We start from the raw sequence: 17,319 nt of genomic DNA, 5'->3' as shown, positions 1-17,319 counted from the left end.
CAATTTTTTTTTTTTGTATTTTTTTTTGCAACAACACAACATCTACTACACCTTGGTTTCTTTTCAGCGTTGATTTTAGTTTTTCAAATTTTTTTTGCCAAATTTGTCATTGATATGTTGTGCCCCGACATCTTCTGCCTTTGTTTACTGCCAAAAACCCCCCCAAAAACAAACAAAACAACAGCAGCGGGGCGTCCAGGTGGTGTGGCGGTCTATTCCGTTGCCTACCAACACGAGGGATTGCTGGTTCGAATCCCCGTGTTACCTCCGGCTTGGTTGGGCGTCCCTACAGACACACTTGGCCGTGTCTGCGGGTGGGAAGCCGGATGTGGGTATGTGTCCTGGTCGCTGCACTAGCGCCTCCTCTGGTTGGTCGGGGTGCTTGTTCTGGGGGGGGGGGAATAGCGTGAACCTCCCACGTGCTACGTCCCCCTGGTGAAACTCCTCCCTGTCAGGTGAAAAGAAGCGGCTGGTGACTCCACATGTATGGGAGGAGGCATGTGGTAGTCTGCAGCCCTCCCCCCGGATCGGCAGAGGGGGTGGAGCAGCGACCGGGACGGCTCGGAAGAGTGGGGTAATTGGCCGGGTACAATTGGGGAGAAAAAGGGGCAAAAAAAACAAAACAATTATTCACTTTTACTCATTTGCCGTTGCAGCCATTACTACCGTACATGGCAGCCATCTTGGTTGTTGGTAATTTTTAGTTCATGTGAAACGACAACATCATGCATTTCACTCGGGCCTGACTACCTGACTGTCTGTTTGTCAGTCTGTCTGTCTCTCTGTCTCTCTCTCTCTGTCCCATGTGGATTTAATGTATTTCTCTAACTGTTAATCTATATGTCTTATCGACCCGCCTGCACATCTAATTAGATGGGTGCAGAACTGCCCCCCCCGTACATGGTGTCGTGGGGCAAAAAAACAAAAAAAACAACCCTGAAACACACAACCAGTGCTAGAGACATACTTGTTTAACACAATATGAGGGGGTGGGACGGACATTAGCTGGCATGGACATGTCCTGCACACACAGATGGAACAGTCACGTAGGAGCATCATATTGACAAAAAGACAAATGCGGCGTGCACACCCACGCCGCACCCGCCGCCCCGCACGAGACCGTGTGCGACTTAATCTCTGTACACCTTGTCGCCCCGTACCCAGAGGGTTGTCCAGGTCTCTGTAACAACAACGGACGTTGTACCCTGGAAGTCAGCGGCTGGCACTGCGTCTGTCAGTCAGGATGGAGAGGGGCCGGCTGTCACGTCGCCATGGAAACGCTCTGCACAGACGGCAAGGACAACGAAGGAGGTGCGTGGAGGTTGTTCTGTCTTTTTGCGGCCTGTGAGTGTGTGTGTGTGCGGTTGTGCGGTCGTCAGGACGGATGGGTAAGAGGATGCCACCCGGCCTGTACTTCAGGGTTAATAGTGGATCTGAAAGGATGTCCTCGGAGTTATGTCTTCATTCATCAATACAACACAACAGCAATCAATATGTTGTGTGGTGGGACCTGCAAGTGTGTCGTACACTAATGTGTGACTCTGTGCTGCAAGATAAGCACACAGGTTAAGCTGATATGTGGATGGATGGATGGATGTATTTATGCATGTATTTATGGATGGATGTATGGATTTATTTATGGATGGATATATTTATGGATGGATGGATGGATGTATGGATTTATTTATGGATGGATATATTTATGGATGGATGGATGGATGGATGGATGTATGGATTTATTTATGGATGGATGTATTTATGGATGGATGGATGGATGGATGTATGGATTTATTTATGGATGGATATATTTATGGATGGATGGATGGATGTATGGATTTATTTATGGGTGGATGTATTTATAGATGGATGGATGGATGTACATATGTATTTATGGATGTATGTATGTATTCATTTATGGATGGATGTATTTAAGGATAAATGATGGATGGATGTATTTATGGATGTGTGTGTGTGTGTATGTGTGTGTGTGTGTGTATGTATGTATTTATGGATGGATGGATGTATTTATGGATGTGTGTGTGTGTATGTATGTATGTTATTTATGTATTTATGGCTGGATGATGTACATATGTATTTATGGCTGGATGATGTACATAAGTATTTATGGCTGGATGATGTACATATGTATTTATTGATGCATATATGTATGTATGTATATATGGATGGATGATGGATGGATGATGGCTGGATGGTAAAACGATGAAGAAAGTGAGAAGGGGACATGTTGACTATGCAGTGTGGACATTTAGACAGGATGAGCTCGTTGGTGTAATGCGAGTACATGCAAGTTGATGTTCGTTGTTATTGTTAAAAATGAACTTGAGTTCAACATTAGTATGAAGGCAGAGCATCTTCTTTGTACACAAGAAAGAAGGAGAAAAGGTCAGTCAGTTAAAGGAGAAAAGGTCAGTCAGTTAAAGAAGAAAAAGTCAGTCAGCTAAAGAAGAAAAAGTCAGTCAGTTAAAGGAGAAAAGGTCAGTCAGTTAAAGGAGAAAAGGTCAGGCAGTTAAAGAAGAAAAAGTCAGTCAGCTACAGAAGAAAAGGTCAGTTAAAGTGGTTGGTGGCTGGCAGTGGGCCGGTCAGCACTTCACATGTAAAACACCACCAGAACCATGAAGGAAGCTGCCGAGAGTCCATAATGTCCACACACACACACACACACACACACACACACACACACACACCTCCATATGAGTCTATAATGTCCAAACACACACACACACACACACACACACACACCTCCATATGAGAGTCCATAATGTCCAAACACACACACACACACACCTCCATATGAGTCTATAATGTCCACACACACACACACACACACACACACACACACACACACACACCTCCATATGGGAGTCTATAGAGTCCACACACACACACACACACACACCTCCATATGAGAGTCTATAGAGTCCACACACACACACACACACACACACACACACACACCTCCATATGAGAGTCTATAGAGTCCACACACACACACACACACACACACACCTCCATATGAGAGTCTATAGAGTCCACACACACACACACACCTCCATATGAGAGTCTATAGAGTCCACACACACACACACACCTCCACATGAGAGTCTATAGAGTCCACACACACACACACACACACCTCCATATGAGAGTCTATAGAGTCCACACACACACACACACACACACACACACACACACACACACACACACACCTCCATATGGGAGTCTATAGAGTCCACACACACACACACACACCTCCATATGAGAGTCCATAATGTCCAAACACACACACACACACACCTCCATATGAGTCTATAATGTCCACACACACACACACACACACACACACACACACACACACAGACACACACACACACACACACACACACCTCCATATGGGAGTCTATAGAGTCCACACACACACACACACACACACCTCCATATGAGAGTCTATAGAGTCCACACACACACACACACACACACACACACACACACACACACACACACACACACACCTCCATATGAGAGTCTATAGAGTCCACACACACACACACACACACACACACACACACACACACACACACACACACACACACACACACACACACACACACCTCCATATGAGAGTCTATAGAGTCCACACACACACACACACCTCCATATGGGAGTCTATAGAGTCCACACACACACACACACACACACACACACACCTCCATATGAGAGTCTATAGAGTCCACACACACACACACACACACCTCCATATGAGAGTCTATAGAGTCCACACACACACACACACACACCTCCATATGAGAGTCTATAGAGTCCACACACACACACACACACACACACACACACACACACACACACACACACCTCCATATGGGAGTCTATAGAGTCCACACACACACACACACACCTCCATATGAGAGTCCATAATGTCCAAACACACACACACACACACCTCCATATGAGTCTATAATGTCCACACACACACACACACACACACACACACACACACACAGACACACACACACACACACACACACACACACCTCCATATGGGAGTCTATAGAGTCCACACACACACACACACACACACCTCCATATGAGAGTCTATAGAGTCCACACACACACACACACACACACACACACACACACACACACACACACACACACACCTCCATATGAGAGTCTATAGAGTCCACACACACACACACACACACACACACACACACACACACACACACACACACACACACACACACCTCCATATGAGAGTCTATAGAGTCCACACACACACACACACCTCCATATGGGAGTCTATAGAGTCCACACACACACACACACACACACACACACACACACACACACCTCCATATGAGAGTCTATAGAGTCCACACACACACACACACACACCTCCATATGAGAGTCTATAGAGTCCACACACACACACACACACACACACACACACACACACCTCCATATGGGAGTCTATAGAGTCCACACACACACACACACACCTCCATATGAGAGTCCATAATGTCCAAACACACACACACACACACCTCCATATGAGTCTATAATGTCCACACACACACACACACACACACACACACACACACACACACACACACACACACACACACACACACACACCTCCATATGGGAGTCTATAGAGTCCACACACACACACACACACACACCTCCATATGAGAGTCTATAGAGTCCACACACACACACACACACACACACACACACACACACACACACACACACACACACACACACCTCCATATGAGAGTCTATAGAGTCCACACACACACACACACACACACACACACACACACACACACACACACACCTCCATATGAGAGTCTATAGAGTCCACACACACACACACACCTCCATATGGGAGTCTATAGAGTCCACACACACACACACACACACACACACACACCTCCATATGAGAGTCTATAGAGTCCACACACACACACACACACACCTCCATATGAGAGTCTATAGAGTCCACACACACACACACACACACCTCCATATGAGAGTCTATAGAGTCCACACACACACACACACACACACACACACACACACACACACACACACACACCTCCATATGAGAGTCTATAGAGTCCACACACACACACACACACCTCCATATGAGAGTCTATAGAGTCCACACACACACACACACACACACACACACACCTCCATATGAGAGTCTATAGAGTCCACACACACACACACACCTCCATATGGGAGTCTATAGAGTCCACACACACACACACACACCTCCATATGAGAGTCTATAGAGTCCACACACACACACACACACCTCCACATGAGAGTCTATAGAGTCCACACACACACACACACACCTCCATATGAGAGTCTATAGAGTCCACACACACACACACACACACACACACACACACAACTCCATATGGGAGTCTATAGAGTCCACACACACACACACCTCCATATGAGAGTCTATAGAGTCCACACACACACACACACACACACACACACACACCTCCATATGGGAGTCTATAGAGTCCACACACACACACACACACACACACCTCCATATGAGAGTCTATAGAGTCCACACACACACACACACACCTCCATATGAGAGTCTATAGAGTCCACACACACACACACACACACACACACACACACACACACACACACACACACACACACACACACACACACACCTCCATATGGGAGTCTATAGAGTCCACACACACACACACACACACACACACACACACACACACACCTCCATATGGGAGTCTATAGAGTCCACACACACACACACACACCTCCATATGAGAGTCTATAGAGTCAACACATACACACACACACCTCCATATGGGAGTCTATAGAGTCCACACACACACACACCTCCATATGGGAGTCTATAGAGTCCACACACACACACACACACACACACACACACACACACACACCTCCATATGAGAGTCTATAGAGTCCACACACACACACACACACCTCCATATGAGAGTCTATAGAGTACACACACACACACACACACACACACACACCTCCATATGAGAGTCTATAGAGTCCACACACACACACACACACACCTCCATATGAGAGTCTATAGAGTACACACACACACACACACACACACACACACACACACACACACCTCCATATGAGAGTCTATAGAGTCCACACACACACACACACACACACCTCCATATGAGAGTCTATAGAGTCCACACACACACACACACACACACACACACACACACACACACACACACACACACACCTCCATATGAGAGTCTATAGAGTCAACACACACACACACACACACACACACCTCCATATGAGAGTCTATAGAGTCCACACACACACACACACACACCTCCATATGGGAGTCTATAGAGTCCACACACACACACACCTCCATATGGGAGTCTATAGAGTCCACACACACACACACACACACACACACACACACACACACCTCCATATGAGAGTCTATAGAGTCCACACACACACACACACACACCTCCATATGAGAGTCTATAGAGTACACACACACACACACACACACACACACACACACACACACACACACACACACACACACACCTCCATATGAGAGTCTATAGAGTCCACACACACACACACACACCTCCATATGAGAGTCTATAGAGTCCACACACACACACACACACACACACACACACACACACACACACACACACACACACACACACCTCCATATGAGAGTCTATAGAGTCCACACACACACACACCTCCATATGAGAGTCTATACAGGCCACACACACACACACACACCTCCATATGAGAGTCTATAGAGTCCACACACACACACACACACACACACACACACACACACACACACACACACACCTCCATATGAGAGTCTATAGAGTCCACACACACACACACACCTCCATATGAGAGTCTATACAGGCCACACACACACACACACACCTCCATATGAGAGTCTATACAGGCCACACACACACACACACACCTCCATATGAGAGTCTATAGAGTCCACACACACACACACACACACACACCTCCATATGAGAGTCTATAGAGTCCACACACACACACACACACACACACACCTCCACATGAGAGTCTATACAGGCCACACACACACACACACACACACACACACACACACCTCCATATGAGAGTCTATACAAGCCACACACACACCTCCACTTGCTGCTGTCCAGTGAAGGACACACAAATAGATACGTGTGTGTGTGTGTGTAAGAGAGTGTGTGTGTGTGTGTAAGAGAGTGTGTGTGTGTGTGTGTGTGTGTGTGTGTGTAAGAGAGTGTGTGTGTAAGTAAGTAAGAGCGGTCCCCGGTGTCTGTTCACCAGATGTACAACTGGCTTTTATAAACTAACAGAGACAAATGGCAGCACAGCTTTTATTAGCTTTTGTATCTCCACCCTCCATCCCTCTCTCCCTCCATCTGTCCTCCAGCTCCCTCTATCTGCCTCTCCTCCCTCTGCTCCCTCTATCTGCCTCTCCTCCCTCTGCTCCCTCTATCTGCCTCTCCTCCCTCTGCTCCCTCTATCTGCCTCTCCTCCCTCTGCTCCCTCTATCTGCCTCTCCTCCCTCTGCTCCCTCTATCTGCCTCTGCTCCCTCTGCTCGTCTTCTCTGCACACCCCTCTTCTTTTCATCCCTTCCCACCATTCCAACCCCCCGTCCTCCTTCTTGTGGTCTTTCGTTCCGGCCGCTTCCTCTTCCTCTCTCTGATTGTGTGTCTTCTGTTTACACTCCCACCATGTCCACCCTCTGATTGTGTGTCTTCTGTTTACACTCTCACATGTCCACCCTCTGGTTGTGTGTCTTCTGTTTACACTCCCACCATGTCCACCCTCTGGTTGTGTGTCTTCTGTTTACACTCTCACTGTGTCCACCCTCTGATTGTGTGTCTTCTGTTTACACTCTCACATGTCCACCCTCTGATTGTGTGTCTTCTGTTTACACTCTCACATGTCCACCCTCTGATTGTGTGTCTTCTGTTTACACTCTCACATGTCCACCCTCTGATTGTGTGTCTTCTGTTTACACTCTCACATGTCCACCCTCTGATTGTGTGTCTTCTGTTTACACTCTCACATGTCCACCCTCTGATTGTGTGTCTTCTGTTTACACTCCCACCATGTCCACCCTCTGATTGTGTGTCTTCTGTTTACACTCCCACCATGTCCACCCTCTGGTTGTGTGTCTTCTGTTTACACTCCCACCATGTCCACCCTCTGATTGTGTGTCTTCTGTTTACACTCTCACATGTCCACCCTCTGGTTGTGTGTCTTCTGTTTCACTCTCACATGTGTGTTCCTCTGTCACTCACTTTCTCCATCTGCTCCTGCTCCCTGTTTATTATTGCAGCTGACCTGGACCCTGTCCCACCACCTCCCTCCAACCACATCCCCACACACACACCCCCACCCACACCCCCCCACACACACACCCCCACTCACACACACCCCCACACACATACACACTCACACACCTCCCACACACATACACACACACTCACACAGCCCACACACACACTCACACCCCCCCACACACACACACACTCACACTCACACACACACACACACATACATGCATGAACACATGCACACACATACATACTTACACACACACTGCCCACACACACACTCACACACACGCACACACACACCACACACACACACACTCACTCACTCACACACATGCACACACACACAAACATACACATGCATACAAACATGCACATACTATGCACACACACATAAACACACATACAAACATACACACAAAGATACAAACATAAACACACACACACAAACACACAAACATACACATATGCACACACACACATAAACATACACACACAAACATACATACACACACACATAAATACACACACACATAAACATACATACACACTCACATAAACATACACACATACATAAACGTACACACAAACACACCCACCTGGACCAGAGATGGGTGAGGTCAGGTATCAGGGTAGAAGTGTTCATGTCTAGGTGTGATATACAGATGCTTAAGGTCAGGGTACGGATCTGAGAGGCCAGCTGAATGAACAGGCGGTGTACTTCCTGTTCACCCGTGGCTCCATCTTCCGGGTGTGTAAACCCACTGCATGTGAGGATGGGCAGGATGTGTACTTCCTGTTCACCAGCGGCTCCATCTTCCGGGTGTGTAAACCCGCTGCATGTGAGACAGCGTGGGGTAAATCCCTCACGCTCTGTCACCATCATCTCATTCCACACTCCTATTGGCTGAGGAGCCAAGTGTTCATGTGCATCACGGAGCCGCCGTTCCTCTCGCCGCACCCAACCACACCCACCTCCCTGCTATAATGCTAGGCTAGCTAACGCTATCTCTTTATTTTACATGTTTCCTGTTGGCTGAGGAGCCAAGTGTTCATGTGCATCACAGAGCCACCGTTCCTCTCACTGCATCCAGCCACGCCCACCTCCCTGCTAGAATGCTAGGCTAGCTAACGCTATCTCTTTATTTTACATGTTTCCTGTTGGCTGAGGAGCCAAGTGTTCATGTGCATCACAGAGCCACCGTTCCTCTCACTGCATCCAGCCACGCCCACCTCCCTGCTAGAATGCTAGGCTAGCTAATGCTATCAGTTTAGTTTACATGTGTTCATTGTGGCTTCAGAGTTGGCTACACCCACTTGAACAACTACAGAAATGTATTTTAATGCAGCTGTCTGGCACAGAACCGTCAGTACTGCCATCAGGTGTAGATGTCTGACACAGAACCGTCAGTACTGCCATCAGGTGTAGATGTCTGACACAGAACCGTCAGTACGGCCATCAGGTGTAGATGTCTGACACAGAACCGTCAGTACGGCCATCAGGTATAGATGTCTGACACAGAACCGTCAGTACAGCCATCAGGTGTTGGGCACAGAACCGTCAGTACTGCCATCAGGTGTAGATGTCTGACACAGAACCGTCAGTACGGCCATCAGGTGTAGATGTCTGACACAGAACCGTCAGTACGGCCATCAGGTGTAGATGTCTGACACAGAACCGTCAGTACTGCCATCAGGTGTCGGGCACAGAACCATCAGTACTGCCATCAGGTGTAGATGTCTGACACAGAACCGTCAGTACGGCCATCAGGTGTAGATGTCTGACACAGAACTGTCAGTACGGCCATCAGGTGTAGATGTCTGTCACAGAACCGTCAGTATGGCCATCAGGTGTAGATGTCTGACACAGAACCGTCAGTACGGCCATCAGGTGTAGATGTCTGACACAGAACCGTCAGTACGGCCATCAGGTTTAGATGTCTGACACAGAACCGTCAGTACGGCCATCAGGTGTAGATGTCTGACACAGAACCGTCAGTACGGCCATCAGGTGTAGATGTCTGACACAGAACCGTCAGTACGGCCATCAGGTGTAGATGTCTGAGACAGAACCGTCAGTACGGCCATCAGGTTTAGATGTCTGACACAGAACCGTCAGTACGGCCATCAGGTGTAGATGTCTGACACAGAACCGTCAGTACGGCCATCAGGTGTAGATGTCTGACACAGAACCGTCAGTACGGCCATCAGGTGTAGATGTCTGACACAGAACCGTCAGTACTGCCATCAGGTGTAGATGTCTGACACAGAAGCGTCAGTACGGCCATCAGGTTTAGATGTCTGACACAGAACCGTCAGTACGGCCATCAGGTGTAGATGTCTGACACAGAACCGTCAGTACGGCCATCAGGTGTAGATGTCTGACACAGAACCGTCAGTACGGCCATCAGGTGTAGATGTCTGACACAGAACCGTCAGTACGGCCATCAGGTGTAGATGTCTGACACAGAACCGTCAGTACTGCCATCAGGTGTAGATGTCTGACACAGAACCGTCAGTACGGCCATCAGGTGTAGATGTCTGACACAGAACCGTCAGTACGGCCATCAGGTGTAGATGTCTGACACAGAACCGTCAGTACGGCCATCAGGTGTAGATGTCTGACACAGAACCGTCAGTACGGCCATCAGGTGTAGATGTCTTACACAGATCCGTCAGTACGGCCATCAGGTGTAGATGTCTGACACAGAACCGTCAGTACTGCCATCAGGTGTAGATGTCTGACACAGAACCGTCAGTACGGCCATCAGGTTTAGATGTCTGACACAGAACCGTCAGTACGGCCATCAGGTGTAGATGTCTGACACAGAACCGTCAGTACGGCCATCAGGTGTAGATGTCTGAGACAGAACCGTCAGTACGGCCATCAGGTGTAGATGTCTGACACAGAACCGTCAGTACGGCCATCAGGTGTAGATGTCTGACACAGAACCGTCAGTACTGCCATCAGGTGTAGATGTCTGACACAGAACCGTCAGTACGGCCATCAGGTGTAGATGTCTGACACAGAACCGTCAGTACTGCCATCAGGTGTCGGGCACAGAACCATCAGTACTGCCATCAGGTGTAGATGTCTGACACAGAACCGTCAGTACGGCCATCAGGTGTAGATGTCTGACACAGAACTGTCAGTACGGCCATCAGGTGTAGATGTCTGTCACAGAACCGTCAGTATGGCCATCAGGTGTAGATGTCTGACACAGAACCGTCAGTACGGCCATCAGGTGTAGATGTCTGACACAGAACCGTCAGTACGGCCATCAGGTTTAGATGTCTGACACAGAACCGTCAGTACGGCCATCAGGTGTAGATGTCTGACACAGAACCGTCAGTACGGCCATCAGGTGTAGATGTCTGACACAGAACCGTCAGTACGGCCATCAGGTGTAGATGTCTGAGACAGAACCGTCAGTACGGCCATCAGGTTTAGATGTCTGACACAGAACCGTCAGTACGGCCATCAGGTGTAGATGTCTGACACAGAACCGTCAGTACGGCCATCAGGTGTAGATGTCTGACACAGAACCGTCAGTACGGCCATCAGGTGTAGATGTCTGACACAGAACCGTCAGTACTGCCATCAGGTGTAGATGTCTGACACAGAAGCGTCAGTACGGCCATCAGGTTTAGATGTCTGACACAGAACCGTCAGTACGGCCATCAGGTGTAGATGTCTGACACAGAACCGTCAGTACTGCCATCAGGTGTAGATGTCTGACACAGAACCGTCAGTACGGCCATCAGGTGTAGATGTCTGACACAGAACCGTCAGTACGGCCATCAGGTGTAGATGTCTGACACAGAACCGTCAGTACGGCCATCAGGTGTAGATGTCTGACACAGAACCGTCAGTACTGCCATCAGGTGTAGATGTCTGACACAGAACCGTCAGTACGGCCATCAGGTGTAGATGTCTGACACAGAACCGTCAGTACGGCCATCAGGTGTAGATGTCTGACACAGAACCGTCAGTACGGCCATCAGGTGTAGATGTCTGACACAGAACCGTCAGTACGGCCATCAGGTGTAGATGTCTTACACAGATCCGTCAGTACGGCCATCAGGTGTAGATGTCTGACACAGAACCGTCAGTACTGCCATCAGGTGTAGATGTCTGACACAGAACCGTCAGTACGGCCATCAGGTTTAGATGTCTGACACAGAACCGTCAGTACGGCCATCAGGTGTAGATGTCTGACACAGAACCGTCAGTACGGCCATCAGGTGTAGATGTCTGAGACAGAACCGTCAGTACGGCCATCAGGTGTAGATGTCTGACACAGAACCGTCAGTACGGCCATCAGGTGTAGATGTCTGACACAGAACCGTCAGTACTGCCATCAGGTGTAGATGTCTGACACAGAACCGTCAGTACTGCCATCAGGTGTAGATGTCTGACACAGAACCGTCAGTACGGCCATCAGGTGTAGATGTCTGACACAGAACCGTCAGTACTGCCATCAGGTGTAGATGTCTGACACAGAACCGTCAGTACGGCCATCAGGTGTAGATGTCTGACACAGAACCGTCAGTACTGCCATCAGGTGTAGATGTCTGACACAGAACCGTCAGTACTGCCATCAGGTGTAATTGGAGGCAGTAATTTTATGCCCCTGTTCATTTTCCCATTAGCCCGGCAGGGCAGAGGAACCACACCCCCTTTATTTGGGTGGAAAATTTAAGTCACGCTTCGGTGGTCTATGACCTCGCTGACCCCAGACCATGCACCTGCCCCTCATCTCCTCCCTCCATCCTGCTCTCTCTCCCTCCATCTGCTCCACTTCTCCTCCATCCTGAACCCCCTCATCAGGGTATCTCTTACAGGAGAGTTCAGCTGCACACCTACACACAGTTTAGCTCAAGGTGTGTGTTGCAGTGTGTGTGTGTGTTTGTGGATATGTGTGTGTAAGAGAGAGAGGTTGTGTTTTTGCATTAGTAATCTTTGACCCCCGGTTCGAATCCCCGTGTTACCTCTGGCTTGGTCGGGCTTCCCTACAGACACAATTGGCCATGTCTGCAGGTGGGAAGCCGGATGCAGGTGTGTGTGTGTGTGTGTGTGTGTGTGTGTGTGTGTGTGTGCATATGTAGGTGTATGTTTGTGTGAGAAAGACAAGAATTTTGTACCAGTAATATTAACCTGTTTGATTCAGATGTGTGTGTGTGTGTGTGTGTGTGGGGGGGTGCACAAAAATGTTCAGACTATATGTCATGACACAAAACAGTATCACCAGTAATCTCTCTGATACAAGTGTTTTATGTGTCGTTCGTATGTGTGTGCGTGTGTGTGTGTGTGTGCGTGTGTGTGTGTGTGTCTCTATCTCAGATGGTCTTGCTGATTGCATGGATCCAGATTGCTGTCTGCAGCCCTCCTGTCAGAGCCAGTCATATTGCAGCGGGTCACCTGATCCAGTGGACGTGCTCAACCAGTCTCCATCCTCACTGGCTCCTCAGCAGGTAGGGAAAACAACATAAAGAGAAGAAGAAAGGGGGGAGTCACTTCTGTTGTCATCTTCTTTAATACTTAGTTGGGTAAGGTGGAGTACTGGCAGGTAAACGTGCTGTTATTTAAAGATATCAGTCCAACATTTTGGAAATCAGTTTAAAGCTGAAATCCTTGGCTTCTCTCCATTGATAAACAGTTATTTCCTCCGTGTGTGATGGAGTCAGGTGCCTCCGGTGAGGGAAGATGGCGGCGCGAATTCACATTTGCGGCGGCCTCACCCAGTTCCGTCCACGCAGTGTCTTTGTCCACGTCTGCGTCTTAAGTTTTGTCTTCGATTGACGGCTGGGAGAGCTGGCGCTGGATCGGCTGGGGGAGCGGGGCAGGCTAAGCTAACTGCTAGCCCATGCAGACCGGCTGTTCCGGTAACACCGAGGGCGGTCTGGCGGCGGCCTCGCCTGGCGTTGACTGTGGTGTTTTTGGTGTCGTCGTGCGGAGTGCGGGGAGGTGTGTCGAGGGTGTCTGGATGGGAGAGCTGGCGCTGGATTGGCTGGGAGAGCTTGGTCTGCTTCGTCCGGTGGGCCTGGGGACCACGACCCCTGTCTGACAGGATGCGGAAGTGGGGCGGGCTAAGCTAACTGCTAACCCATGCAGACCGGCGGTTCTGACAGTCATCCTGGCTGGCGTTCCTTCCCTTGGACAGTGATTTTTTTCGTTTGTTTAGGATATGTGTTAGTTTGGGTATGTGTGTTCTTGTGGTTTTTGAATAAAGACTGAGACGTGATGCTGATGTATCCATGACAACCAACATGACTGTACAACAGTGTTCCATATAGTTTGATAGAGTTTGTAATACATCAGACTGTCTGTGTTAGCTTTGGTCCCAGGGTTAATTTTTACAAGGGTGGGAACTGTTTACTGCTGAGCTGACGGCACACCAGCCACAATGGCTGCTACACCTGGTTTGTAGTCCCTCTACACCTGGTTTGTAGTCCTGCTACACCTGGTTTGTAGTCCTGCTACACCTTGTTTGTAGTCCTACTACACCTGCTTTGTGGTCCTACTACACCTGCTTTGTGGTCCTGCTACACCTTGTTTGTAGTCCTGCTACACCTGGTTTGTGGTCCTGCTACACCTGGTTTGTAGTCCTTCTACACCTGGTTTGTAGTAGTACTACACCTGGTTTATAGTCCTGCTACGCCTTGTTTGTAGTCCTGCTACATCTGGTTTGTAGTCCTGATACACCTTGTTTGTGGTCCTGCTACACTGCTACACCTGGTTTGTAGTCCTCCTACATCTGGTTTGTAGTCCTGCTGCACCTGGTTTGTGGTCCTGCTACACCTTGTTTGTAGTCCTCCTACACCTGGTTTGTAGTCCCAGAACATCAGTGTCAACAGGTCTGTTTCTCTCTGCCTCCTACATCCAACTATATCACAACACTGTTCTACTGGAAGACTGACTATCTGTCTACCACCACCACCACATCACCTCCACCTTTTAAACGGATGAAATATCAGTTTATTAACGGAGAAAAATTGGAGCTTTAACAAACTGTAGGGCACTTGTCTTCTGTTGATTTCTGTATCATTAAGTCATTCTGACAGTTCACTGTCCATGTGTGAGGACGTTGGTGTGGTCTTACTGTCTCTCGCTTGTCCTCAGGCGGCCAGGTCATTCTACCAACGCATCCACTTCCTGCTTGGTCCCGAAACCACCCACGTCATCAGTGGAGACAATCCATTCAACAAGAGGTACCAGTACCCTGTGTGTGTGTGTGTGTGTGTGTGTGTGTGTGTGTGTGTGTGTGTGAGGGGGGGGTGTGCGGGGTAGGAGGGAGGGCAAAATGGAAAGAGGAGGCAGATGAAAAGAGAGATACTGAAATGTGGCGTCCTCCCTCGGGGCAACAGGTAGCGTCGGCGGGTCTGCCATCTGCTGGGGGCTGGATTGCGTGGCTGTTGTGTGACTGAGGCAGAGGAGGATGCAGAGGAAGACGGGGCGTTGTCGGTGTTTGGTCCGGGTTGTGGTAGCCTCATAATTTCTCCCCCTTTCGTTGCACATGGCTGCGACGGCTCCGAGCTGTTGAGTTGTTTTATGGCACGGTGTGAAAGACTGGCAGCACTGTCGTGTTATCTGTAGGGCTTCTCTTATAGAGTCTTTATGAATGTGTGCTGAGAGAGAGGGAGGGAGAGCAAGATGAACAGAGAGGGAGAGACAGAGGGAGAGGGAGAGAGGGTGAAAGAGAGTGAGCAAGAGAGACCGAGAGAAGGAGGAGAGAGAGATGGAGAGCATGAGAGAGACAGAGGAAGAGAGCAAGATGAAGCGAGATGGAGAGAGAGAGAAAGAGAGCGAGACAGAGGGTGAGAGAGCGAGACAGAGAGGGAGAGAGAGAGAGAGAGAGGGAGAGAGCAAGAGGGGGGCAGAGAGAGAAAGAAGACTGTGAGCTGATGTGCAGAGGGAGTAAGATATTGTATGTACTGAGCTACAGAGCACTGAAGATCCTGCATACACCTTCTACACACACACTGCTACATCCATATGATGAAACGCGACCAGACAGACAGACAGACAGAGACAGGGAGAGAGACAGACAGACGGACAGAGAGAGACAGACAGAGACAGACAGACAGACGGACAGAGAGATACAGACAGGCAGGGAGAGAGAGACAGACAGGCAGGGAGAGAAACAGACAGACAGACAGACAGACAGACAGAGACAGGGAGAGAGACAGACAGACAGACAGACAGACAGAGACAGGGAGTGAGACAGACAAACAGAGAGAGAGAGACAGACAGACAGACAGACAGACAGTGATACAGACAGACGGACAGAGAGAGACAGACAGGCAGGGAGAGAGAGACACAAGCAGGGAGAGAAACAGACAGACACACAGGGAGAGAGAGACAGAGGAAGAGAGCAAGATGAAGAGAGATGGAGAGAGAGAGAAAGAGAGCGAGACAGAGGGTGAGAGAGCGAGACAGAGAGGGAGAGAGAGAGAGAGAGGGAGAGAGCAAGAGGGGGGCAGAGAGAGAAAGAAGACTGTGAGCTGATGTGCAGAGGGAGTAAGATATTGTATGTACTGAGCTACAGAGCACTGAAGATCCTGCATACACCTTCTACACACACACTGCTACATCCATATGATGAAACGCAACCAGACAGACAGACAGACAGAGACAGGGAGAGAGACAGACAGACGGACAGAGAGAGACAGACAGAGACAGACAGACAGACGGACAGAGAGATACAGACAGGCAGGGAGAGAGAGACAGACAGGCAGGGAGAGAAACAGACAGACAGACAGACAGACAGACAGAGACAGGGAGAGAGACAGACAGACAGACAGACAGAGACAGGGAGCGAGACAGACAAACAGAGAGAGAGAGACAGACAGACAGACAGA

At 49.0% G+C, this 17,319-nt stretch overlaps 1 protein-coding gene across 1 annotated transcript in view; it reads left to right on the top strand.

Moving 5' to 3' along the window:
• The window catches only part of LOC130113077 (teneurin-3-like), a 380,798-nt gene that overhangs the window by 241,725 nt on the left and 121,754 nt on the right, over positions 1-17,319 (top strand). The window contains exons 17-19 of the mRNA XM_056280588.1: positions 1,165-1,311; positions 13,802-13,932; positions 15,581-15,669. Coding sequence (XP_056136563.1) covers positions 1,165-1,311; positions 13,802-13,932; positions 15,581-15,669 — 367 coding nt within the window. The remainder of the gene's footprint in view (positions 1-1,164; positions 1,312-13,801; positions 13,933-15,580; positions 15,670-17,319) is intronic.

This window comes from Lampris incognitus, chromosome 5, assembly GCF_029633865.1.
Source record: "Lampris incognitus isolate fLamInc1 chromosome 5, fLamInc1.hap2, whole genome shotgun sequence".
Taxonomy (NCBI): Eukaryota; Metazoa; Chordata; class Actinopteri; order Lampriformes; family Lampridae; genus Lampris; species Lampris incognitus.
This window is presented reverse-complemented; position numbering and strand designations above follow the sequence as displayed.